The 27,138-nt window shown below is 52.8% G+C and overlaps 2 protein-coding genes across 4 annotated transcripts; both read right to left on the bottom strand.

Moving 5' to 3' along the window:
- Positions 1–1,490: 1,490 nt before the first annotated feature.
- CATSPER4 (cation channel sperm associated 4) lies at positions 1,491–16,134 on the bottom strand. Its single transcript, XM_055330997.1, has 11 exons — positions 16,066–16,134; positions 15,857–15,931; positions 15,223–15,366; positions 11,620–11,721; positions 5,800–5,897; positions 5,505–5,625; positions 5,167–5,300; positions 3,738–3,912; positions 2,698–2,909; positions 2,192–2,357; positions 1,491–1,544 (listed from the first exon to the last, which is right to left on the bottom strand). Exons 1-11 carry the CDS (start codon positions 16,132–16,134, stop codon positions 1,491–1,493), a joined length of 1,350 nt encoding a protein of 449 aa, XP_055186972.1.
- A 1,117-nt stretch (positions 16,135–17,251) lies between these two features.
- CNKSR1 (connector enhancer of kinase suppressor of Ras 1) lies at positions 17,252–26,748 on the bottom strand. 3 transcript variants are annotated; one of them, XM_055332727.1, is made up of 21 exons: positions 26,568–26,748; positions 24,358–24,515; positions 24,088–24,269; positions 23,398–23,482; positions 22,936–22,977; positions 22,748–22,852; positions 22,174–22,233; positions 21,990–22,058; positions 21,625–21,726; positions 21,464–21,543; positions 21,281–21,354; positions 21,026–21,132; positions 20,917–20,947; positions 20,364–20,536; positions 19,405–19,478; positions 19,171–19,242; positions 18,819–18,892; positions 18,603–18,664; positions 18,421–18,520; positions 18,153–18,334; positions 17,252–17,898 (listed from the first exon to the last, which is right to left on the bottom strand). In XM_055332727.1, the coding sequence occupies exons 1-21, from the start codon at positions 26,617–26,619 to the stop codon at positions 17,629–17,631; spliced, it is 2,154 nt and encodes a 717-aa protein (XP_055188702.1). In that variant the 5' UTR covers positions 26,620–26,748; the 3' UTR covers positions 17,252–17,628. The 3 variants fall into 3 exon arrangements, with proteins under 3 accessions (XP_055188702.1, XP_055188703.1, XP_055188704.1); XM_055332728.1 differs by lacking the exon at positions 26,568–26,748 and adding an exon at positions 25,331–25,666; XM_055332729.1 differs by lacking the exons at positions 23,398–23,482; positions 24,088–24,269; positions 24,358–24,515; positions 26,568–26,748 and adding an exon at positions 23,255–23,294.
- Positions 26,749–27,138: the final 390 nt, after the last annotated feature.

Here is a 27,138-nt window from a genome sequence, read left to right as displayed (position 1 = left end):
CTCCAAGATGATGAGGCACTGCTGGCACTGGTACCTTCTCTCATCTGTCTCCTGAGTATACCACCCCCGTCCCCAGTCATCCAGACTCCTTCCTGACTGGCCCCCAAGGACTTTACAGGACTGGAACCACTGTAGATAAGAAGGAGATGAAGGGTGAAGATCCCCATCAGCTTCAATGAGTGGGCCTCTGGGGACTCCCATTCCAACTGATGAATATCCCCAAAGCCCCTAAATGTCAGCCTTTGCTGACCAGCTGGCAGAGCTCTGGGCCTTCCAGCCTTCCCCCTCAACCCAACACCAGGGAATCAGAGTCTCAGCGACATGGATGAACTTACTGGTCTCCCAACTCTTGGGCTAAGAGCTGGCCAGTTGATTTTAGAGCTGGAGATCAAGCTGACCCTCTCCCCACTGCACAGATGGGGAAAATGAGGCCCAGTGACTTACTCAAGGACGAGAATCCAGTCCTCCAAGGCAGCTCTTCCTATTGTCTAGGACTGCTGCAACTTTCTCAAACTCTTGGGTGGCCTAGCTCAGGAACTTGCTGTGGCTCTCAATAGTCTTTAGTCTGAAGGTCCCAAGGAGACCTCACAGGTCCCAAGTACCCCACCAGATTTCATTCACCTGACCCACAAACTCCTCCTCCTATCTTCCAGCAAACTTCAGTGCTCCTCACCTCTGGAAAGCTGCCAAGATCCATGCTTTCCCAGTTGTTCTCCATTGTCCCAGGATAGAAGTGCCTGTACCTCTATGACTTGGTCAGTGGGTGATCTCATCAGAAAAGAGCATCCCAGAATGAGGGCCGGTCTTCTCTACCTTCAGGCTGTCTCCTTCATCAGACTGGGGTTTCCAGCCATGAGAAGCAGATTCCCACCCCCTCCCCCAACAAAAAAATTAGAACACTAAGGGGAGATTACGTTTTCAGGGTGCAGATTCGCTCTCCCATCAGACTGGAAAGCTCTAGAGGGCAGTCAGCAACTCTCCCTCTAGACAATCAGGCTTTTAAGGGGCAAGATCTGTCTTGCCCATCAGACTGAGGCAAGATTGCCCCAAGGGGATTGGAGATCAGACATATTGATCCCAACACAAAACTTTATTGTCAGTACACAGATGCCTGGCCCCACTGGCCTCACCTTTCTCCTCTTGGTGCTTAAGCCCACTTAGGCCCCAGCTAGCTCTGGCCTCAAGCAGGGGCTAGAGATGTCCACCCTTAGGACAAATCCTGGCTGCCTTGGCCAGCACCCCCCTTCTGTGCTCATCCTTGCTGTGGGGCTCCCTCTCTTCTCCAGCATCCTTGTCCATCTGAATTCCTCCTGACCTGGGGCTCACAGGCACAAGCCCTGGAGCCACCACCCCATTTACAGCCCCAGGCCTCTGCCTAGGTGTAAGTGAGAGGATGGGCTCAGGCCAAGCTGTGCCAAGTCATGCAGAGATGCAGGAAGATGCAGCGGCTGGGTGTGTGTGCTCAGGCCCCTTGGCTCCCATCCTGCCTCTCATCGGCTAGTCTTGTGTTTGTTAAGGAGTATGTTCGGGTTGGATTCCTGAACCTGCAAACCAAGGGGTTTGTCAATCCCCTACCTTCACAGGCACACACTCCCTCACTGCCCTCCACTAGCTTCAGCAGCTACCCCACCAGGCTTCCCGGGGAAGTCCTTCATATATCAGACTCTAGCTGCCTAGTATCCTCTCCCAGCTTGGGAGCCCAGGCTGTGGACATTCACAAGGCTCCGGATCATTCTAGTTCAGTCAGGTGCAGTGGGAAGCAGAGAAAGTAACTAAGTCATGTGGGTGTGTGCCTTTTTCTCCCTAGAAGCTTCCTCCCTCCGGAGGAGTCTGTTCTGATGCACTCTAGGGAGAACCCAGGGATCCCCTGCCCACCGGGGGCCTAGGTATCTGCCACCGGGCAGAAACTGAGCTGGCTCCAGCCATCCTAAGAAGGGGTAGGTTTGAGGGCATTAGAGACTTAAGTGACTCAGTGAGAGGAGCCTGATGGGTGGGGCAGAGCCTCTCGGAGGAGGAGGAAAGGGTGGAACCTAACCGGATCAGCGGTGGCTGCTGCAGTGCGTGGGAGTCCACGCAGGGGATCAGATCTCGGATTAGACAGAAAGTTTGACTAATGGGGCAGAGGCTAGGCTGGGCTGCGGGAGGGGGCCGGGCGAGCACTTATTGGGTGGGAGGGGGAAGCTGCATGCACCTTTTCCCTATTGATGAGCGCAGTGATCAAGTCCTGCTGGCAGGTCATGTCGCGGATGTCCAGGGAGGACCCGCTCTCCACCGAAGCGTTCAATGACAAGTGCTTTTGCATCAGCTCCTCCTCCTGCTCCTGGTTGAAGCGGATGGAGCGTACCTCCTCCACTATCCTGGGGGCGGAGGGGTGAGTACTTTCCAAGGGCTGGGGGAGCGTGGGGGGGGGAGCGGAAGAGTGGGCTGCCCTCCCACCTCGTCCCTGGCATCCACCCAGCTTCGCCCTCCCCCTTCACTCTATGGAGATCCAGGCCAGGCTGTGAGCTCCTGTGAATGGAAGGAACAGGGTGATCTGGATACCCGCTCCTCCACCCACGGACCCCCAGCAAGTCATTTAAACCTCTCTGGGCCCCAGGGTCCACATTATAAAATGGTTAGGGCGTGAAGCCAGAAGAATCTGAGGCTCCGCTCAGCCGGGACTCACGGGACTCGGGGTACCCCCAGTACCCGCCCTACGTGTTGAGCTCATCTCGAATCTCCTTGTACTGCATCAAGTTCTCCTGTATTGCCTCGAGCACCAAACAAAAGTTGTCACAGGTGTTTTCTGAGAGGTTAGATAGGTTGCCCCCCGAAAATGGCTCCAGAGGGAGGCCAGACATCTCCAAACGGGCGACCACACAGTGTACCAGTGGCAACTCGTTTCTTCCATCCTCCACCTCCCTGCCTCTCTGGGAAGAAGGAAATGGGGAGGAGACAGACAGCTCAGCTGCCACCCTTCCCCCCAGCTCCTTCCTGCTTGGCTTGCGGGGAGGATGAGTCTCTTAGGACACCAAGGTTCTAAAGACCCTCATCTCAGCTCCAATCTTAGTACCCCCTACCCTGCTGTGGGTCCAATCTTAGCACCCCCTACCCTGCTGTGGGAGCTCAACTTCAAATGCATAAGCCCCTCCCCCACCTCTGAAAATTCTCACTCCTTTTCAAAACTTAGCGCCCAGTTTCACTCCTGATAAATCCTACCCAGCAAACTTCTAAAGCCTGGCCAACTCTCAAGTCATAGCCCACAGTCTATCGACACTTTGGAAAGTACTCCACCCTCCACTCCCACCAACCTTTTGGAAGTTCCACCCTTGAATGAATAACCCTGTAGCAAACATTTAATGAATTCTACATGTGTGCCAACTACTGCTCATTCATCCATGTAATTCTCATAATAGTCCTATGAGAGAAGTATGATTATTATTCCCATTTTACAGAGGAAGAAATCGAGGCTTAGGTTGGTTACCTGCCCTAAGGTCACCCCACCACTCAGTTTTGAGTTGCCACAGAAACAAGACGTCAAGGAAATCCACACCCTTCAGATGGCACTCAAGGTAGGGGATGCTGCCCCCAGGTCTCAGGCTTGACTTTCTCCAGGCCCTTGAGTGTGCAAGCGTGCCTGCGCCCGTGGGTGCGTGCGTATACACACACACACACACACACACACACACACAGGTGCGCTCAAGTCAGCACTCATACGTTCATCCTCTCTTCCCTTCTGCCCTCCCCATCCCACTCACCTCATTGAAGTTTATTTGACACAATTTCCCGTGGTCTCCTGCCTTCATCATTTGCTCCAGATTCGTGGTCACCACAACGACCAATAAGTTGATGCCAATGAAGGCACCGATGGTGATGAAGGTGGCAAAGTAGATGGCGCCCCCAATCTCCATTGCATACTCTCTTGTCTCTATCCTGGAGATGGCAGGCAGGGGCCCCATCACCTCCCTGGACTTTTGAGTCTCAGTTTCCCCATCTATGAAATGGGGTGATTATTTCAAGTCCTACTGGGACTTCTGCTACCTCACTGCTGTTGGGCAGATGTAATGCCTGCTCTGACTGTCTAAGTAGCTGCTCTTTGCTGAGCACCTGCTGTACTGCCAGAGACAGGCATGGGCCTCAAGCCAGCCCTCTAAGGTGGGGATTTATACATCAGCATTATCAAGTTTAATCTATTGGCCATACTCTTTATGTTTTTCTTATTATCATCAAAAGTAATTCAAGCTCATTATAGGAGGATCAGAAGGAAGATATATAGGAAAAAAGCTTATCCATTCTTAACACTTTATTATGAATCTCCCCTAAAATATTTTCCTAGGTAATAAGGTCTTTCTCCCTTTCTCTCTCTTTCCATACACACAACACACACATATATATGTGTATATATATATTCTGTGCCAGGCTCTCTGCTAAGAGATTTGTACAGCTTTTCTCTATTGATCCTCATAGCAATTCAGACATAGTTAATTATTGTAATCCCCAAGTGGCCGGTGAACAAGCTGAGGCTTGGAAGAGAGACGAAGTAACTTGTCCAAGGTTGCATGGCTAGTGTCATGGAGCAAAGACTCAAAAGCCCAGTCTCCAGTCTACCTTTATTGCACACCCTATGATTTTTCTACTACCTATATCATAATGGGCAATGCCTACAAAAGCCCTTTGCCAACTGTGCTTCTACTCTCACAAGTGATAAAAAGAAATCAGTCAGGGCGACCCATTCCCTGGAGTGGACTGGACACAAATAGGGTTTAGATGTAATGGAAAAGAAGTAAAGAACAGAATCTGGTGACCATCTGTGACCAAAAATGACCTTGGGCAGCAAGTCTAAGAGTGAATGAAATGAGAAAGTTCCCAGGAGTCCAGGCAATGGGCTTGAATGTGGGCTGGAAGGCTGTCCTGAAGCCTCAGATCTGCTTTCTTGCTCAACTACGCAGTTGTTGAGCTTGACAGGGGAAAATATTCATGAGCAGGTCTGCCTTAGGATTTCTTAGGGGTGAATTTCAAGGGGGACAAGGCTTCAAGCTGACCACGACCAGTCCCAGGGGTCTCTTTTTCACCAGTTTGGAGCCCCAGGCAGCCCCCTCCTGCTGGGCCATTCTGTTCCCAAGCCCTACCCCCACTGCCCTGCCCTGCTTGGGGGGGGGATGGGGGAGACACCCCTAAGGCACTCACTGAAAGTCATTGTAGATGTCCACCCAACCATCCTGAGTGATGCAGATGAAGAGGGTATACAGGGCAACCTGCATGTTCTGGAAGTGCATGGGCAGAAACGCACCAAAGAGGGTGACCCCAAACACAGAAAACACCTGCCCAAGAGACCAAAGAAAATGGCTAAAGGACCTTGGAGACATGAACATGCAAATGCCATGCAAATGAATGCTGGCAAGGGAACCGCAGGGATCCAGGCCTATAGGCTTCTCCTCTTCTCCAGACACCCCTGTATCCCCAGTGACCCAAGGCACCCTGTTCGGGGAAGGGGAGCAGCTGGGGGGATAGGGGAGGGCACTGACCAGCATGAAGAAAAGGATGAGGGTCATGATATTGGCCATATCAGGCACCGACTGCAGGATGACACGGATGATCCGGGCTAGAGGCTCCACCGCCATGCATACATGTACCAGACGAAGCGCCCTGTGTCACAGCCTCTCAGGGGTGCCCCTCGGCCCTTCCGAGACCCTCCTCCCCACTGCCCCCTGACCTGCCCAGATGGGCAGAGATCCCATCCATCTCTTTCCCAGGGTCCAGACTGGTCCCCCCCCTTTTTTTTTTACTGGTCCCCTCTTTACCCCAGAGTTCCCGGCTCACCTGAGGGTATAGGTGATAGCGATGACATTGAGTTCATTAATGAAGAACCCCAGGAGCAAGATAAAGATGATAAGGAAGTTGAGGATGTTCCAGCCGTCCTGGGAGGGGGGTGGGCCAGCCCCAGTGGGGTCTATCAGGCCCAGCCCCTGGGGACATCCTGGGTCTGCCCTCCCACCATCCCAAGGATAGGAGTGTCAATGTTCCTCTCAGGGCAGGGCTGGTCATCTGCCATCCACTGCTATTACTTCTGCTGCCCCCCAAATGTGCCAGAAAACACACAGGCACTCGCTGTCTCATATGCACGTCAACAGCCAAGTGCCATCTCAGAGGCATACAGTGGACACTCACATACACACAGCTAGTTTCTAAGCTGAGCACCCACCTTGGCTAGTGCAATGCTGAAAATGGCCTTGCCCTACAGTTAGGTGATGGGAGAATGTTTGGATGCTTCAGGTTTCGTGTGACACACACGACAATAATATAATACAAATAAATACTAAGAAAAACGTTAAAGAATACTGCTTCAGTGGCCCATTCAAAAGTGAACTAGCTCTCACTGTATGAGAGAGAGAGGGAGAGAGACAGAGAATTTTTACAAGTGCTTTGTCCAGGAAGGCACAGAGTCATATAGGAGCAGGGACAGAGGGTATGCCTGGGTGGCTCAGTCAGTTAAGCGGCTGCCTTTGGCTTGGGTCATAATCCCATGACCCTGGGTTGGAGCCCCATGTAAGGACTCCCTGCTCAGCAGTGAATCTGGTCCTCTCTCTGTCTCTCCTGCTTTTGGGCACACATGAACTTTCTCTCAGTCACTCAAATAAATAAAATCTTAAAAAAAAAAAAGATAAAGAAAAGAGTGGGGACAGAGGAAGGAAGCTCCATGTACAAAAGTTCAAGCAGAGCCACCAAAGAGGGGAATTTAGGTAGCAAACAATGGATGCATTGACTTTTTTTTTTTAAAAAAAAAGAATTTATTTATTTATTCATGAGAGACACAGAGAAAGAGAGAGAGAGGCACAGACACAGGCAGAGGGAGAAGCAGGCTCCATGCAGGGAGCCTGATGTGGGACTCGTTCCCGGGTCTCCAGGATCAGACCCTGGGCTGAAGGCAGCACTAAACTGCTGAGCCACCGAGGGTGCCCCTGGATGCATTGACCTTTTAACCAGTGATCCCACTTCAGAAAATCTGACTCCTGGGAACTCTGGTCCCGATACAAAATTACATTTGTGTAAGGTTAAAAACAACTCAAGTGTCTGGCAATGAGACACTGGTTGGGTAAACCATGGAGCACTGTGTAGCCAGAAAAGAGGAATGAGAAAGATCCACGTGCTGATGATATAGAAAGGTGACCAGGATCCATTAAGTGACAAAAGCAAAGTACAAGGGAAGGAGGATGCAGGAAAGTGAAGGTTAAAACATGTACATATTAGCTTATGATTGCAAAATAACTGTGAGGATAAACAAATGATGATGAATATAAACAGATTACAGGGAAGGGGAGGGGAAGAGATGAAGAGAAGGAATGGAAGGAAATATTCTCTGTGTACCTTTCAATATAGTTTTGACCAATCTGTATCTGCATTAAATATTCAAAATGGAAACTATTTTTAAAAGATATTATTTATTTATTCATGAGAGACATACACAGAGAGGCAGAGACATGGCCAGAGGGAGAAGCAGGCCCCATGCAGGGAGCCTGATGCGGGACTCAATCCCAGGACCCCAGGATCCCCACCTGAGCCCAAGGCAGATGCTCAACCACTGAGCCACCCAGGTGCCCTGGAAACTATTTTTTAATGGAAAAAAAATGTTCTTAAATGTATCGGGCATTCCAATGAACACAAGCCCTCCTGGTATCCCACATTCAGCATGCCTGTGACTACACATCCAAAAGGAGATGTAAGTCTGTACAGATCCAGCCCTCTCCCCAGTCAGTATGAAGCTCCTACTATATGCCCAGACCCTGAACCCAGAACTGGATCGTGAAGAAACAGGATTTCTGCCCTGTGGGGCACACAGACTATTTCCAGGAAGAGAGATAGTAAATTTAAACTCCATGTGAGAGAGATAATTACACGGTATCAGGGAGGGATAGCAACACCTAAACTGGTCTAGCAGAGACAGGAGGACTTCCTGGAAGAGAAGACATCTCAACTGAGTATTAAGCTGTAAGCAGGAATAAAGTAAATGAATAAAGTGTCAGGGAGCTCTCTTTTTCCCTATCTGGGCTAGGGGTCAGCTTGGACAAAAGCATGGAGGTAAGAAGCAGCAGCTGTGTGTGTGTGTGTGTGTGTGTGTGTGTGTGTGTGTGCGTGCGTGCATGTGTGTGTGTTGGGGAATGCAACTACAAGCAGTTTGATGGTTGGTACATCAAGGGCAGGGCACAGAATAATAAGGCTGCAGAAGTAAGCAAGCCACATCACGGAAGGCCTTCAGCACTATAAAGCAATTTGGACCCGATTCTATAAACAGTAGGGAACCACTGCAGTAATTTGAAGGATTTGAGAAATATTTAGGTGGTGAAATAGTGATTAATAGGCTGTGGGGGTAAGGAGGAGGAAGGGACCCCACAGGGCAGAAGAAAGGAAGAGCTGGGGACAAAATTTTGAGGATTCCTATAGGGCTGGGTAATATTTTGAGATATTAATTTACAGAATTTCCTCCCTTTCCTGCATTTCCCCTTTCCCTCCTCTTGCCTCCCCTTTCACGAGAGCCATTCAACAGAGCAGGTTTTGTAAACCAGGACCTAGGGGAAGGGAGGGGGGTGAGGAAGGAGGAAACAGAAGCAGTCTCTAACAAGCCCTGGCTTTTGGTACTGGGATCCTGGCCCCAATGAAGGTTAGGGTTTAGGACATTAGCGCTCAGCCCAGGGATGGTTTTCCCCTTCAGGGGACATTTGGGAATGTCTGAGGACATTCTTGGTTGTCACCACTAGGAAAGTGCTAATGACATCTAGTGGGGAGAGGCTGGGAATGCTTCTGAACATCCTCCAGTCCACAGCCCCTACTACTAAGGATTATCCAGGCCAAAATTTGTCAGTAGTGCCAGCCAAGATTGAGAAACCTTGATTTAGGAGATAAGCAGAGTGCCTCAGAGGAACACAAGATTCTCAGTCTTGCTTCAATTCTTTTGTGCTAAAGAAACGCTGGGGCTTAGTCTTGAAAGTACAAGCCCCCTGGGGCACATGGCTGGCTTAGTAGAGCATGTGACTCTTGATCTCAGGGTCATGAGTTCAAGCCCTACACACTGGGAATAGAGCTTACTTAAAACAAACAAACAAAAGAATAAAAAAAAAATAGGGCACCTGGGTGGCTCAGTGGTTAAACATCTGCCTTTGCTTCAGGTTGTGATCCCAGGGTTCTGGGACTGAGTCCCAAATCAGGCTCCCTGCAGGGAGCCTGCTTCTCCCTCTGCCTATGTCTCTGCCTCTCTCTGTGTGTCTCTCATAAATAAACAAAATCTTTTTTAAAAATTTAAAAAACATTGTTAAGAAAATGTGGACTCCCTAACTCTGCTGAAAAGAAACTTCAAGAAGAGATGAAGAAGGAGATGTTTTCTCTTAGGGAACAGGTGTCTGCCTGTGTCCTGGGGCTAGTTCTGGTAAAGTGGTACAATGAAATGGTGACAAAAAGCATGGCACCTACTCTCCTCTTAAGTGTGGAAACATGTAAATATGCACCAGCCCATTCTTTTCTGTTAATAAACATCACTGCAAATGTTATTTGCACAAAGCAGTCTTTAAGACATCCAGACTTCAGAAATGTTCTGGGTTCTATGCTCTGTGTTCTATGGAGTGAAACCTCTAACCCCTGGAAAGCTTATAATTCTAAATGGTTGTCCTGGTAATGGTATTTATTTATTTTTAAAATATTTTATTTATTTACCTGAAAGAGAGAGAGAGAACAGGAGCAGTAGGAGGGGCAGAGGGACAGACTCCTCGCTGAGTGGGAAGCCAGCCAAGGGGCTCCATCCTAGGCCTAGGAGACCATGACCTGAGCCGAAGTCAGACTCAATGGATTGAGCCACCCAGGCACCTCCTGGTAATGGTATTTAGATGATATTTCCTTTTTATGAAAGGTATAAATACTTGAGTTTTTTTTTAAGATTTTATTTATTTATTCATGAGAGACAGAGAGAGAGAGAGAGAGAGGCAGAGACACAGGCAGAGGCAGAAGCAGGCTCCACGCAGGGAGCCCAACGTGGGACTCGATCCCGGAACTCCAGGTTCACGCACTGAGCTGAAGGCAGACACTCAACCACTGAGCCACCCAGGCGTCCCAACAGTTCTTTTTTTTTTAGATTTTATTTTCTTTTTTTTTTTAATTTTTTATTTATTTATGATAGTCACACACACACACACACAGAGAGAGAGAGAGAGAGAGAGACATAGGCAGAGGGAGAAGCAGGCTCCATGCACCGGGAGCCCGACTTGGGATTCAATGCCGGGTCTCCAGGATCGCGCCCTGGGCCAAAGGCAGGCGCCAAACCGCTGCACCACCCAGGGATCCCTAGATTTTATTTTTAAGCCGTCTCTATACCCAACCTGGGGCTTGAACTCACAACCCTGAGATCAAAAGTTGCTAGCTCTACTGACTGAGGCCTCCAGGCCCCCCTGATAGGTTTTTTTTTTTTTTAAAGATTTTACTTATTTATTCATGAGAGACACAAAGAGAGGCAGAGATATAGGCAGAGGGAGAAGTGGGCTCCCTGTGGGGAGCCTGATGCACGGCTTGATCCCAGGACCCTGGGATCATGCACTGGGCCAAAGGCAGACAACCACTGAGCCACCCAGGCGCCCCTGATAGGTTTTTTTAAAGCCTCTTCTCAAACATGCCCAAAGGCAAATACATCCCTTGACTTCAGAAATCATTTGACTGTAGAAGTCCTATTGGAAGAAAGTTTGAGTCTTTGTGTCATTTAATGTAGCATTAAGACCTGTTCCCACCCAGACAGTTCGCTGACACTCTCCAGAACTGAGTCAGCAAGCTATAGCCTGTGGGCCAAATCTAGCCAGGGGCCTTTTTTTTTTTTTCTGTAAGGCCCTCAGGCTGAGAATGGCTTTCATATTTTTGAATGGTTAGGGAGAAATTCAAAACAATATTTTGTGACAAGTGAAAATGATATAAAATTCCAATTTCAGGGGATCCCTGGGTGGCGCAGCGGTTTAGCGCCTGCCTTTGGCCCAGGGCGCGATCCTGGAGACCCGGGATCGAATCCCACATCAGGCTCCCGGTGCATGGAGCCTGCTTCTCCCTCTGCCTATGTCTCTGCCTCTCTCTCTCTCTCACTGTGTGCCTATCATAAATAAATAAAATAAAGTAAAAATTTAAAAAAAAAAAAAAAAATTCCAATTTCAGTGTTCAGTCTACTTATCGAGAACACAGCCCTGCTCGGTTTGTCTGCACTGTCCACAGGGCTTTTGTGCTCCACCGCAGAGGTGAGTGTTTGTAGCACAGACTGTATGGCTCACATAGCTTAAAGTATTTATTTGGCCCTTTACAGAAAGTTAGCTGACTTCTGCTCTTGAACTCTGTAAATTAAGGTGAAAACCCTCAAACTCATTTCTCAGGTAAGGAAATCGAGGTTTTCCCAAGATCACAGAGCAGGGGAAGGCTAACCCAGGGGCTGGAACTCAGGGAGGCTGCAAGTTATTTTCTGCTGCATCACAGACGTGTCAGGAATAGTCAGTCTCTCCACACCACACACACACACACACACACACACACACACATTCAGCTTGTTAGGTAAAAAGCACAGGGGTGGGGTACAGTCACTCCCTAAGGAGGAGTTGGGGCGATGGCAGGGAGGGCCCAGGATCTCACCTTCCAGAAAATCCAGAAGCCATTTAGCCAGCCGAGGAGAACCTCACAGATAAGGATGGTCAGCACAATGTCATCTATGGTAGAGAACAACTCATAGTGTTTCTACATGGAAGACAGAGAAAAAGAGAGGTCAGGGAGGTCAGTGGAGCAGAGCCTGGGTGAGGCCAGAGAGAGGAGCACCTGTGGGGGAAGGAAGGCCCATATCCTTGCTGCTCTTCATCCTCAGCATCTTTGCAGTTCTCTTTAGAGCACATTTTCCATGTACATGTGTCATTCATGGTAGCATCACCATCGTCCTACAAAGTTGGTTTTATTCCCATCTCAAGGAAGAGGAATCAGAGAGGTGCCCAAGGTCAGCCAGTTAGCAGTAAAGACTGTTATCTGACTATAAACCTTTGCTCCCAACCTCTAGAGTAGGGGTACTTGAGAAAGAGAAGTTGGGGAGAGGCAGGACAGGCTCCAGGATTGGGAAAAAAAAGCCCTGGACCCTGAAATGTTGGACACCAAGCCCCATCCTTCCTTCTCTGGTTGTCCCAACTACTCCTGATGCTCCAGCACCCAAATTCCCCAGGGAAGGCCTGACCAGACTGCTGCACATCCCCCACACTCATGGATCCAGTTCCCTGGGTGGACTGATGGATGATGGATGGAGGACTTGATGACCTTGAATTCTTTTTAAAATCCAACTCACTTTCCCCCAGTCTTTCATGAGGCTATGACCCTACTATCGTTTCTGACCCCACTAACAGCTCCCAGCCCTCAACTCCACTTTGGCAGTTACCAAAGTCTTGTAAGGACTCTTCCCTTCCTTCTCTTCCATGACCAACAGACTCGGTGACTCAAGAGTCACTGCTACACACAGAGGCCTCCTGGTTCCCACACTTTGCCATCACCTGTATCCCCTGGTCAAAGAGAGGCTGGGCAGAGCTTCTTAAACCCAGACAGGAGGTTAAGGTTATGGGCTTCCTACCTGTTCCAAATTCCCAAAGGGCATCACAGGCCAGGGATGTCAGTCTACAATGAGGAAGCACTTCCTTTTCCCTCATCTGTCCCCTCAGCTCCATTCTGCTGGCCCCAGGAGGCAATAAGCCCTCCTCCCTGTCTACTGCAAGAGCTTCCTAAATAGTCCTTCCTTCTTCAAGTCATGAGCATCTATGGCTAAATCAGAGTTGCTATCTTTACCCACAAGCCTGCCATGGCTCCCAGTAGCCTGCAAGGCAAGGTTCAAAACCAGTCTGGCATTCACAGGCCCTAGGATTTGACCTTCATGGATACACATCCTCCACCAGGGCCTTTAGCATGTTTGACTGGGACCCACAGTAAGAGATGTGTTTTATATTTCACAGCAAAATTCTCTGCCTCCCTCTTGCTCCCACCTCTCCTTCTCCCTCACATACACACATACAACTTCTATTTCATTCTTTTTCATTCTATATCAAAATGTTGGTATCTGCAGTCTGAACTGATTTCACAGTTGACGGATGGAAGCACATTCATTCTGCCATCTTGGCTGTTGGGTTTATGCCTCCACCACACTAGAGGCCACTCTTGTCAAGGCCACAAGCATTAAACCCAGGGATGCACCATGATCCTTCCCTGGCCTCCTCTTGTGCCTCTTCTGGCCCTGCACATCCTCCTTGACAGCACATTCTCCTGGGGCCTCCCAGTCCTCTGGCCACCCGTCCTCAGTCTCCTTTTGTGCCTCATCCTCTATTCTCTGTCCTTCACTGAGATGCTCTCCTCAGTGCTCTGGCCTGGCGTTCATCCCTTCTCACTGGATACTCTCCAGGTGGCCTCCTCTACTCCTTTAGCTTCTGGCAGCCATCCACTCAGATGCTGTCCACCCTCATTTTGCCATCTCTACCCCCGACCTCTTGGCAGGGTTTTAGAATTGACCTCTAACCTCTCCATAGACATTTCTGTGTGGATTTTGCATGCACATCTCGAACACTACTCAACTCCAACTGACCTCAGCATCCTCCCCAAAACTGCTCATGGTCCTATGTCCCCCATATCCCGACAAACACCATGGTCCCCGCACAGCTGCTCAAGCTAGAAATGAAACTCCTTGCTCTCCCTTTCTCTCCATGTGTGAGGTGACAAGGTATGTTAAACAAGGCAGCAGGTAATAAGTGCTCACTAAGTGTTAGTTGTAAAGAAAAGCAGTCAGGGGATGCCTGGGTGGCTCAGTCGGCTAAGTGACTGACTCTTGATTTCAGCTCAGGTCATGATCTTAGGGTCCTGGGATCTAGCCCTACCTCATCAAGCTCCTCACTCAGCAGGGAGTCTGTTTGTCTCCCTAGCTCTCTGCCCCTCCCCCTGTTCACTCTCTCCTCTTTCTCTCTCAAATAAATAAATCTTTTTATTTTTGAGAGAGAAAGAGCATGAGCACAAGCACGGGGAGAGGCAGAAGGAGAGGGAGAAGCAGACTCCCCACTGACCAGGGAGCCCAAGGCAGGGCTCAATCCTTGGCCCCTGGGATCATGACATGAGCTGAAGGCAGACACTTAACTGAGTCACCCAGGTGCCCCAATAAATAAATCTGAAAGCAAGCAAGCAAAGCAAAGCAAAGCAATCAGGAAGGCCCATGAATTTGACTCCTCGATGCATGCAATCTCTTTTATCCATGACCCTTGCCCAGGTCTAAGCCCCACCATCTTTCACTTAAAATCACAATATAGTCCTGCTGGCCCATCTTTTCCTGCTCCTAGCACCCTCTCTTCTATGGTCTACCCTGTGGGAGTGAGTATAAGTTTTCTAAAACACATGTCTGGTCATGTGACTTCCAAGCTTTAAACCATCTCCTGGCTTTCCAATGACAGAAGCCATCCTCCTTAAGATAACATAAAGACCCTGTGCCAGCTTGCTGCTAACCACCTCTTTGAAATCATCAGCTGCCACACTGGACATTTTTAAAATACTGATTTCAAATGGCGCAATTTGTGGATGTAGTATACTCCTTGTAGGAAATTAAAACATCAAGGATAGGACCAAAATCATACTGGACTTCAAGATGGACATACAGAACTTGCTCACAAGCTGTTTCTTCCATCCCCAAACATGCCTTCCCACTTGTTTCTGCCTGGCTGACTTCCACTTACTTTTATTCTCATCTGAAGCGTTCTTTTTCTCCCCAGGAAGCCTGCTCTGATGGTACAAATTAGGTTTGATGCTAATTCTGAGCGCCCACGTACTCTGTGACACTCAGACAGGCATTTATAATGACACACTTGTGTCTGAGACAGACTTAGGTCTGCTGTGATCATACCTAGAACCCTGGCACAGAGTGATCTTCTCATGGTGACTATTGACTAAAATGGGATACCCTTCCCCACCAGGCATCCATCTGTCTGCCTCTGCACACACCATTTTTCTCCTGCCCTGCCTCTCTACAGATCCAACGCCTTCCTCAAATCTGGGTCCCCTCCAACATGAAGTCTTCCTTGATCTCTAGTTCCCTATAAGGTCAGAGCTGACAGGCCCTTGAAGAACATTCGATGCAATCATCATGAACAGATGAGGAGCCTGAGGCCCAGAGACAAAAGCGCCTTGCTCAGGCCCACCGTGAGATCAATGGGGGCAGAGGTCAGGCTGGAGTCCCACCTGGCCAAGGAAGGAGTTGGTGCGCAGAGCAATGGTGATGGCGTTGACCACCAGCAGCAAGGCCAGCAGGAACTGGAAGGCCGGGTGTCGAAGCAGCTGCTTGACATACATGCGAGTGATGAACTCCTGTATGTCCCAGGCATCCTGGGAGAGGGTGGGGGACCTTCCTTCAGGCAGGTGTCACTGTGGGAGGCCTCTGCCTGAATGTTTGTTCTCAGTGAATGGGGGCCCTGGGGGGGATGCTGCTCTAGGGGGAGAAGTTGCCCAAGAGGAGTCATGAAATGGGGGCATCAGTGTAGGAGCCACTACCTAAATGGCCACTAAGAGAGGGTGACTGCTGAGGGATCTTTGTGGGAGTCATTGCAAGGGAGACCTTTAGGGGCTCTGGTAGAGAGTGGCTGTCATTATATAGAGGTTCCCGTAGGGAGCACTGCCAGGTGGGTCCTAACAAACCATGATGGGGTCACTGCAGAAGTCACCGCTGGGGAGGGTCCTCAGGGAGGATGTTTAGAAATTAGAAGAGGGAGAGTTATTGTGACAGCCTGCTGCCTCCCCCCTCCCCGGGAAATACTGCTGCACAAGGGTGACCGTGGAGGCGGGGGGCCTGCAGGTGCAGCCCCAGCTTCTTTCTTACCTTTGTGCTCATGATGTCTTGGCGGTTGATGAGCCCTTGTTCCTCAGGCCAGGCGTAGGGCTCGTGAGTGGCCCTCTGCAAGGGTGAGGGTGAGGAGAGAGCCCATCGATGCAGCCTCTGTCCCTGGGACCCAGCATGATGCACCTGCACCCCCACTCCTCCACCCCCCAATGTGCCCAGCTTGGTGGGCCAAGGCAGGGGCCACCTACCATGATATTAAAAGGTTTAACATTGGTGTCAGTCCACTGCTGCCACCACTTCTTTTGGCTGTCTATCATAGCTGCTCAGTCTCCTCCCACCTGTCAAAGAAACTTCATTCCAAGTGGTCTTGCTCCCCCTCGTGGTGATATCATAGAGGACTCTATGACCTCCAGCTGTCCACATTCCACCAAGGAATTCTTGAGCTTCAAGAAAAGCTCCTCCCACTGACTCCCCTGGGTACCCCACAGAGGAAGCCTGGGGCACTGAGGGGCTGGGCTGGGGTCAGGGGTCAGAGGCCGATGGGAACAAGTCAGGTTTCTTGTACACCCCTGGATGGAGACAGAGGGGCATGGCCCTACTCTGGGTCCAGAAGCTGGAGGGGAGACTGGGAGGAGGAGAAGAGATCCTCTTCCCAGAAGACCTCAACCTGTACCTGTCCCCACCAGCTTCGCCATCCACAACCTGTCTCAGGGCCATCCACCCTGTCCTTCCACACAGGTATGTTTCTCCATCGAGAGAGAAAGGCCAGTCTCTTGTTTCTATGTGCCTCCCTGGGGATGGGGCAGGAGAGTACCCCCTGGTTTCTGAAGGGTGGGGAAGAGATGGGCATAAGCGGAGGCCCTCATTGGCTATGGATCAGCAGCTCTCATCCTGAGAGGCACAGAACTTCAGGAACAGGGCTCAGGCCAGTGGTCTGCACACATGGCGGACCAGTTACCAAGAGCATTCCTGTCTTTTTTTTTTTTTTAATTTTTATTTAGTTATGATAGTCACACACAGAGAGAGAGAGAGGCAGAGACACAGGCAGAGGGAGAAGCAGGCTCCATGGACCGGGAGCCTGATGTGGGATTCGATCCCGGGTCTCCAGGATCGCGCCCTGGGCCAACGGCAGGCGCCAAACCGCTGCACCACCCAGGGATCCCCCTTTTTTTTTTAATAAAAATTTTATTTATTTACTCATGAGAGACACATGAGAGACACAGAGGCATAGGCAGAGGGAGAAGCAGGCTCCATGCAGGGAGCCCGACGTGGGACTCGATCCCGCATCTCCAGGATCAGGCCCTGGGCTGAAGGCAGGGCTAAACTGCTGAGCCACCCGAGCTGCCCATTCCTGTCCTTCTGATACCTTTCCATCCTTGTCCCCTCTGGGAGCAGATTCCTGGTTCTAATATGGAAGGCAAAGGCACATGTGGATTCATTTTAGATAAGATTGATTTTATTTTGTTGAAAGTGTTTCTTGTGTAAAATGAACACCTATACAAGACTAGGCAGGGAGTGGGTTTGTGCCCCCACAGGTCAGAGGATGAGGTGGGAGAGAATTTCTTGCAGGCCAGCTTCCCACCACTTCATTGGCAAGAGAGAGGATGGCCCAGAGTTCACTTCACTTGACCCCACTCCAGGGGAGAGAGGAGCAGAAATGGTGGACACTTAGGCAGAGGGGGCCATCTCGGGGTAGCACTACTTCTGACCTTGAACAGAGCCGGCAGGGGCCCTGTCCTGGGCGAGTCAGAGGCTGGGGGGTTGAGGTGGTCTTCGAGGCCAGAGGTCAGGAGCCAGAGTGCTGACCAGGGTCAGAGGTCAGGAGGCTGGAGGTTGCTCTCTGGGGTCCAGGGGCAGAGATGAGACTGCTCCTCAGGGTCAGAGGGCAGGGGGTGGGAAGGCTGTTCTCTGGGGTCAGAGCTCAGGACTTGGGAGGGGCCTTCAGCTTGCACCACTGCCCCGGCCCCCAGGCTCTCCAAGTAGAGATCTTGGTTCTGCTCCTTCCACTGTCGGAACTTCTCTCCTGTCAGCTCGGGGTCACCCAGCACTTCCTCCAAAGCCTGAAGCTCCTGCAGCTTTGCCTGTGAAGAGAGTGGGAGCTCGGGGGCATGATCACCTAGGGAGAGGGGCAGAGCCCGAGCTCAGGGCTCACTCTGGGGTCCAGTGCTTGGAACCCAGCACCTGGCCCACTCCAGCCCCAACCCTCACGAGGAGAGGCTGGCTCTGGGAGCCTGGAACTGGTTCGGTCCACAGCTGGGCCCAGAGCTCAGGCCAGGAAGCAGAACCACAAGCCCGGAGCCCTGTCCTCCACCATGCCCAGTGCCCTCCAGCTGACCTTGAGTGTGCTCTGTAGTGCTCGTACGCGGTGCACTAGCTCATTTTGCTGGGGGTCTCGGTTGCGCCGCATGAAAGAGCTCCGCCATTGTTCCTGAGTGAGGGGCTGCGGCTGGCCCAGGAGGGACACGCCCCCCTGCCTCAGCCCCCGCACCATTCCTTCCAGCGCCCCTTCACTGTTGTCTGTGGGGGAGGGGGGCAGATGACCATGTGCCCAGCCCTGCCCCACCCCCTGCCCTCCATCTCCACTCCCAACCCCAGCACAACACCTGGTGGTGAGCCAAAGGATGTCCGTGGGCTGCCCTGCGTCGGGGTAGCTGCAGGTGATGTGTCTCCATGGAGCGGACCCCAGACTTGGGCTGGGCAGGGCTGTGGGCAAAGCAGAAGGAGAAGTGGGTATCATTCTGAGCGCTACGGATGTACCCCCCACACACACTCATCTCCTACTCACCGAGGCCGATCGGGACCCAGCGTCATCGTCAGGGTCTTCTGCTTCTGTCTCACTGTAGCAGTCTGGGGGAACAGGAGCAATTGGGAGCCCACTAAGCATCACAGGGTTTTAGGAGGCCAGGGAGTGGGCTAGGGCATTGGAGTTCCCAGCCCCCATCCCAGGAAAGACAGAGGCTCAGCTGAGACCTGGTGAGACCTACCCCTGTGAGACACCCACCTTCTTCTCGGGGCAGGGAGGCCCGGCGTGGAGACTGGTACTTGGAAATGCAGGTAATTAGATGGCGCACCCACCTGTGTAGGAGCAAACGTGTCTCGGAGTTTCCGTCTACTGTATGCTAGGGGATTTTCACCTGTTATCATCTTCTAACTTAATCCTCAGAGTACCTCTGAGAGGTAGGAACTCAAACTAACCCATTTTATAGATGATGAAACTGAGGCTTGGAGAAGTGAGTGCCTTGATCAGCCACCATCAGAGAACAGGGATCGGAATCCAGGTTCCTGAGCCAGGCTCACAAGCATTCATGTGGAAGCTGGGAGGTAAGGGGGTGGGGATGGGGGCTGGCACTCACATGCTCAGATCCTCCAGGGTGTCAGCAGCGAAAATGAAGGGTTTGTACACGTCATGGGTGAGCTGGAACACACTGCCAGGGAGCACAGGGGCCTCACTCAGCCTGGCTGTGCCCATCCAGAACCCATGAGGCTGCACTGGGAACCCTAGCTACCTGGTGCATCCTCCTTCCCCCCTACTTCTCCCTTTCTCCCTTTCTCAGCCCACCCCCCAGTGTCACACTCCAAGACTTAACTATTTTTTCTTCTGATCCTGACCGCTTTCCAGACTGTAGTTGGAAACATTGATGAGACCTTCAGCCTTCTCATCCTGGGGGGAATTACAGGGTGAGGGTCAGCCTGCAGCCCCAAGACCCTGGAGGCCCAGTCAGGCTCCTGGGGGTGGGGTGGTGGAGGTGCAGCTCCTGGGCTCTCCAACCACAAATCTCCCAACGCCTAGAGCTCAGGGCAGGAATCTGGGATGGGGCAAAGTGTGTGACCAAGGGGTGCCTTAGAGCCAGGAAAGAGGAGCCAAAGATATCCAGGAAGACGGCCACAGAAGAAAAGACTGCTTATGCATTTGTTGTGTTATTAGAGATGCAGGAAGCTGCTCCATACCCCTGAACTTTGCAAACTCTCTTCTCCCTTCCTGGTTTTTTCATCTTTCCATCTGACTAACCTCCAGGCATTGATTTCTCAGCCTTCTTGACGCTCCAGGTTGGACTGTCCACCTCTGCAGGGCTCCTACCCACCCCTGGGCTTCTCCTTTATCATAGCATGGGTTCGCTGAACTGGCCTGGGGTGTGCACTCATCCCCACCACTACCAGCCTGGAGTAGCAGGGACTGTCCCATCCTCCCTCTGTCCCTAGTATGCAGCCCAGAGCTGGGTACACAGTAGGCACCTGAACATTCATTGAATGAATAAGCAGTTGAACAAATGGCCCATCACTAGGATAGACAGGGTAACAGAAGAGGAAGGAAAGGTGGGCAGAGTAAAGGTGACTCTCTCTACACTGCCAGTGATACCTTTCTCAGGCTGCTCTTACACACATATTAGTTCATCTTTCTCAAAGAGTGATCTTATTCTATAGATAGGGCTCAGGGAGGGGGCCTGTGGCCTTCCTGTGACCACAGGGGGAGCAGACTGGTGGAGTAAGGATGAAAATCATGGCTCTGACTCACTTGCTAACCCATGTATGTGGTGGGGGGGCTCACCTGGGGCTGGTGGTACCAGTAAAGCGTGTGTCTCTTGAGCACAAACCAGCAGCGGCGCCAGCGCGGGCCCATGAAGCCACCAGGCACCTTGCGCAGTAGGAGCCAGCCGTCACAGTCTGGCTGGCCCAGTTCCCGGCAGGACACCCGCCTGCGACTTAGTCGAGTCGCCACGCCTGCAGCAGCACAGCAGGGCCTGGGTTATTAGGGGCTGACACGGTGTCCTGGAGTCCCAAACCTGCTCCCTGCCCCCCTACCAGCATTCCCAGCTGATACTGCTGAACCCGTGCTCTGTGCTTGAAATGTCACAGGTGTCTGCCTGAGGTAGAGTGGACTCTTCCCATTTTAGAGACGAGGAAATGGAAGATAAGAGGGTGAGCCATTAGCCCAAAGTCATAGAGCTGGTGAGAGGCCCAGGCTGGAAGCACAGGTCTGTCACACCCAGCTGTTCAGGGGAGGCTGTGTGTGCAATGTGAGGGGTGGTCTTGCCAGACACTATAAAAACTTTGAAGACCTCATATCAAGGGACCCCAACCTAGTCAAGTACATCTCTTACCTTTTGATTTCTTCCGACCAGGAACAGGACTCTGAAAAGGCCATAAGGGGTTACAGAAGGGTCCTGGTCTGAAGCCACACAACTTGTCCTTGCCGAGCCCTCACCTTACCTTGTCAGGGTGTTCTGGGGGCTTCTGAGTATCTGCTACTCCTGCTGGGAGTGTGGCTGGGGATGCAGGGGGAATGGGCAGGGACTCAAGGTCGAGGGAGGTAGAGTCTGTCAGGAGGAACGAGAGAGAGGAGGGTCCATGAGCCCAACCCCAGGCTAGGCAGTAGGGTGAGGATGTCAGAGTTTGCAGGTCAGAGCCAGGCATCCAACATGTCTTGCCCAGGGCATCTGCCACCTGGTGGGACTTTGAAACTACCTGTCCAGGCAGTGCTGGGTCCAGGCCTTGGGTTTGAAGTCAGGTCAAAGGCAAAGATGTCTTCAGACGGGGTTCTGGGGAGAGCAAGGAGAGATGAGATGAGTGAGCCCAGGGCACTGACACCAAAACCCACCTGGGGCAGAGCCTGTTACCTGGGAGATAGTGGAGGGGAGAGCCCGTTACCTGGGAGACCGTGGGGGGCGAGCTGGTGAGGGGGGTGAGGGGACCGTCCGCTGTGGAGAGCCCAGGGCTTGAGGAGAGGTCTGGGGGAACAACCAGAAATGGTGACAGAGCTGGTGACAGGGGTCTGAGAGCAGGACAGGGGCAGGGCTGGGGGCAGGTACCTGTGGAGGGGTCTTTGGCACCGGGACCTTCTTCAGCACTAAGGTGGCCCCGGCTGGCTCCCGCAGCAGCTCCCTCATCACATTCTTATGGGGCCAGCCCACCTGGGGGACAGAGCAGGGGGCGGGCAGGGGTGCTGGGCTGCTGGAACTGCCCAGGAGGCTCTGAGCTAAGCCAACAGCCCTTGCCCTCACCCTCCGCCTCCTGCCACTCCTCCTCCAGGAGACCCCCACCAGCCCTTTCACCTTGACTCTACCAAGGCCACTCTGACCCGGATGGCAGCCCCCATAAGCCTGGTCTCCACAAGGGGCCCTCCCCACCCACCAGCCCTGGCTTCTATTCAGCAGTCCCTCCCCTTCTCACTCACCACCACCTGCTCATTGACCTGGACAATCTCGTCTCCAGGCAGGATCTGCAGCCGAGTGTCGGCAGGGACCTGATAGGTGGGGTAGGCTCATAGGGTTTGCTCTCCACGGGCCTGAAGTGGGCTCAGCTGGAGGGTAATAAGGGGGCCTTGGGGCGGGCAGCTGAGAAAGGCGTGGGATTCTCACCTGGGTTCCCACACGGGACACAAAGTGCAGGCAATTACTGGTGGTGTGGATTTCCAGGCCCTGCCGAGGCAGAGGCGGCAGTCACCGAGAGTAATGGGGGACCAGAATTCTTGGGTGGAACTGGGGAGCGAGCTGGCCCCAGGACGGCACTGCCCAACCTGCTGTGTGACGTTGGGCCTGCCACTCTTCTCTGGGTCCCGCCTCCTTCTCCAATAGGGGCCAGAGGGAAGCGGGGCTTGTGGGCTAATGAGATTCTCAGCAGCCCTCCAGAAAGGATAAGCAGGGCTGGGGCAGGACAGGGGCAGGGCTGGGGACTCTGGTTTTCTCAAGCAGTCAAAGATTAAAGCAAGAAAGTCCCAGTCCCCTAACTTGCCGTGTCTGTGTCCCAGGGCTGGAATGTGTCACCTGAGACCACACCAGCTAAAGCCCCTCAAGATTGGAGAAAGTACTTAACGACATGAGACCCCAGAAAAGCCCTCTGGGCCTTTAAGAGTGGTACAGAATACAGGATTCTGCGGGTTCCTAGAGCCATATTTCAGGGCCCAGACAAGGCTGCCAAGAGAGCAGGGCTCACCAAAGGGTCATCCAGCTGCACACGCTCCAGCACTGCCCTCTGCTCCAGCAGCTCCTGGGGGCTGCAGTTCAGGATGCTGTGGCAGATCCCGACCACGTGGCTGCACTGGGGGAGGGGGAGCAGGATGGCCAGCCTGAACCTCGTCCCACCGCCACCCCAACTCCCCACTCAACCAAACCCATACTCACAATCCTCAGGACTTTGCTCTCCTTCTCAGCCGCTGGAGTGTCCTGGAAGCAGAGAGGGCGTCAGCCTTCCCCGAGTCAGGGGCACTGCCTTCTCCCAAGGGCGGGGGCGGGGGGGCTTCCCTATAGTCCCACTCTGTCCTGCGTGCTGGTCTCCTTCTAGAACTACACAGCCTCAGAGCTTTGGCTCCAAGGTCTCATCCCCTGACGCCTAGCCCAGAAATCACCATACATGCCCTCCCTGGCTCCACCTTTTCCTGAGAGTTAAACTTCCCAAGCCACCCCTGCCAATTAGAAGACCCCACACCCCCATTGCCCCTACCCAGCGGCCAGGCCTCCTTTCTTCCTGTGCCTGCCTCTTCCCAACCCCCACACCTGATTCTGTGCTGATTCATAGGTTATAAAAAGCTCTAGCCTGACTTCGTCTCTATGGCCCAGGCCAAGCCCGGCCCTTGGTTCTCCTACCTCCTGCAAGGCCTGGCCCAGCTCCCCGCACAACTCCCCAATCTTCTGGCAGGCCGAGAAGTCATTTAAGTGGGAGAAGAGGTATCTGGCAGGGGGAAGGGTGGAACAGTGATTAGGGGGCTGTGATGACCAGTCAAGTCATGGAACCACTCAGAGCCGACTACCCGTTTGACACAAGGGGAGAGATAATATCCGCCCTGATGGGTTTTGGTTGGGGTAAATGAGATGACTGATAAATCTAAAGAGCTTAGCAAAGGACTTGTCAAGTGCATAATACATGCCAAGCCCTGTTCTAGGCACCGGGGAGACAGACCTTAAACCTATGATTACATCAATAATGATATGACTTGATCTGCTGTGAAGTATAGGGAGCTCTGAGAACATATAACAGGGAAGGCTTCCCAGAGGAGGTGACATTTGATCAGGGACCTATGGGATAAGCGGCAGCAGTTGAAGGGAGTAGAGAAACTCTTCATGCAGTGTTATGACTGTTCTGATTACAAGCTGGGGGTGGGTGGGAAGCCAGGTGCCCTGATGCCCCCAACACAGACCAAATAATCTTTTTGCCCTGCTCCACATCGGAACAGCCAAGCTCTCTTCTTCATTCCCAGGTCCCAGAGGAGGCCAAGGACAAGGAGGGTCCTCCTCACCAGCCGGCCCAACCAGGGTCTTAGGAGGAGCCCCGGGTACCTGTTGAGCCAGAAGAGGAGGGTATGGGCCTCATGTATCAGTTTCACAGCTGCACTGAGGACATGGGCAGGGGGCTCCACACAGCCCTCCAGGTGACCTTGGACTAAGCCCTGGAAAGCATAGGTCCCCTCCAGCAATCTCTCTGTCAGGCTCTGAAGGTTCTCTGTCTGTAGCCCAGAGCTCTGTGCCAGAAAAAAAGGCAGGTTATCTCCTGGCAGTGGACGGCCCAGATGGGTGGAAGCTGCACAAGTGTGGCCACCATTCACTCACCAGGGCCCGGAGCTGTTCCACCCCTTCCAGGATGATCTCCTGGTGGCCCAGAGGCCACACGGTCAGAGCCTCAAGGCTTCGGGGACAGAGCTGGAGCAGGTACTTGCCAGGCAGTTCCCATTCCTCAAAGCAGTAGTCCTGTAGGGAGTCATCGAGGCCTAGAGGGAGAGCAGGGCTTTCAGGCCACTTCTTCATTCTCACAAAGCCCTCTTTCCTCCCATCTGCTCCTAACAACAAACCTGGGACCCAGGGCATGTTCTGCCCATTTCACAGATGAGACTGCTGAGCAAGTAATTTAATTGCTCTGTGCCTCAGCTTCCTCACCTGTGAAATGGCAACAATAAAAGCACCTACTTTCTGATCATGTGGGTATTAAATGACATGGAACACGTGAAGCACTTGGACCATTCCCTAGTTCACAGTAGACAGTAACAGCTGCCATGGTATCATCACCAGACTCTACCCTGATCTACAAGGCCCTGTATGATCAGGCCCCCCCTGACTCCAGTCTCATCCTCTGGCACAGCCCCTCAAACTCAATACTCTAGATCCAGAGCCCTAACTCCCTGGAGCTCCTGGAATGCTCTTTTGCCTCAGGGTCCTCACATGCACTATTTCTTCTGCCTGGATTCTTCTAGCTCCTTCACCCTTCTTTTTAATCTAACTCCCTCCAGGAAGCCTTCCATAACTCCCCAGGGTAGGTCGGGATCTCTCCAGTTCCCACTGCCCCTCATGCTCTAGGCCATCAAAAACTGTTCCTCCTTAACTCTAGCCCATGCCTGGCACAAGGTAGACGAGGCAGACCAAAGACAGGAAAAATTCCATTGAAAGCTTATGTGCTAGGCAAGATTTTAAGGGTTTTCTATGTATTAACACATTTGGTGCTCACTGAATATAGGAGGTAACGACTATTATTATCCTCATTTTATAGGTGGGAAAATGGATACAAATAGAGATGAAGTAGCTTGCTCACTCTTTGAAGGAGTTCCTTCCATCCCAAGTGAGGCTCCATCATTGGGGAATGTGAGCGGTCATTAATAACTTCTTCGTTCCCCGTGTGACATTAAGAACACTGGACTGGGAGTTGGTGGACCTGCTACTCCAGGGCTCCAGCCCTCAGGCCGAGTACTGTGACCTTGCTGCGCTGCCTTCCTCCCAAGTTTACCTTGAGCCACGCAGGCTAGGCACCTGCTGCGATGGTCTCATTTTGTCTACTCCATGAGATGGCTGTTGACTTTCTAATCTTACGGAGAGAGAAACTGAGACCTCTGGTCGCAGAGCTGGTGAGTGGAGCAGTGGGGCCTGGAACTCAGCCTGGGAGTCTGACTCCAGCCCTGAAGCCCGGCTTTTCCAGGGCTGCTCGGCCTGAGCCTGCCAGCAGGGAGCTCCACTCCCCTCCCCGCTCGAGCTCCCCGGGAGGGCTGTCAGGACACCCCTCCCCTCTCCCAGCTGCAGTCTGGGCCCTTTCCCCGCCTTCGCCTTCGGGTCTCAGTGACTGGCCACCACGTCTTCTCCCCCGAGGCCCCAGGATGCGGCTGTGCCAACCCCTTCGGTCTGACTGGGCCTTCTGTTTCTCTCAAAGTGGAGAGAAGGGAAAAGACAGGAGGACGGGGGATCCCTGGGTGGCCCAGTGGTTTAGCGCCTGCCTTTGGCCCAGGGCGCGATCCTGGAGACCCAGGATCGAATCCCACGTCGGGCTCCCGGTGCATGGAGCCTGCTTCTCCCTCTGCCTATGTCTCTGCCTCTCTCTCTCTCTCATTCTATGTGACTATCATTAAAAAAAAAAAAAAAAAAAAAAAAGACAGGAGGACGGGCCCTGTTGCCCAGCCCAAGCAAATCACTTCCTGGCTCAGTGCGTCAGTTTCCGCTTCTGATAAATGGGTTTAATACCAGCCCACTGAGCCCTGGGGCGGAGGGAAGATGAAGGCGGTTGGGCGGCCGTGGGCGCCGGCCCGTCCCTCTGTTTTCATCCCCCAGGCGCCGCCTCCCCGCCCGCACCCCGGCGGCCCCTCGCGGGGCGCTGGGGGACCCCTGCTGAGCTCCCGGGCCCGCGGGTCGTCTCGTCGATCCCTCCGCCTAGCCCAGGACCGCGTACGCGGCAGGCGCCCCGAACTACTTGTTGACCAAGCCGCTGACAGACCTGGCACGTCCCTTTTCCGTTTCGTCTCCTCGTGCCAGCGCCCCTCCAGCCCGACTCTGCCCAGGCCCACCTCTCAGCCAAGCCGCCACCTTCCCGGGGCTCCAGGTCGCTACTGGCTCCATGGCCCGGACCGCCCGCCCGCAGCCGCTCCCGCCGGGCCCGCCCGCGCAGGAATTTCCGCTCCCGGAGTCCGGCCCGGGGAGGGACCCGGGCCGGGCCCCGGGCGGAGCCAGCAGCACACCTGGGCGCACGGGCACGGCCAGGTGAGGCGCTGCCACTGCCATTGGCCCGCCGCCGCCCCGCCTCCCGCCACCGCGGGCTGCCCGGCCGCCTGACCCGGGGGCGGTGCCGCCGCTGTGCGACCCGGGCGACTTTGGAGCGGGCCGGGATCCCGCCCCAAACTGCACTTTGACCTCAAAAGAGGCTCCTCAAAACAAAACAAAAAAAGTCAGAGCACAGAAGGAGCCAGAACCCTGGCAGCGAAAACCAGCGTTGCAGCTTGTTACCCACCGTGCATGGTTCTCCGCAAAATGGGCTGCTGTGCCGAGTACTGGTCTTAATAGCGCTAAAACTTTTTGGAACAGGGGTTTCTAGTCCCCCTCTGTTTTTGGCACACACACAGACCCTTCTGGCAGTCTGGT

The sequence above is a fragment of the Nyctereutes procyonoides genome, unplaced genomic scaffold (assembly GCF_905146905.1).
Source record: "Nyctereutes procyonoides isolate TBG_1078 unplaced genomic scaffold, NYPRO_anot_genome, whole genome shotgun sequence".
NCBI lineage: Eukaryota > Metazoa > Chordata > Mammalia > Carnivora > Canidae > Nyctereutes > Nyctereutes procyonoides.
Note: the sequence above shows the minus strand (reverse complement) of the source record. Positions and strands in the feature narration are given on the sequence as shown.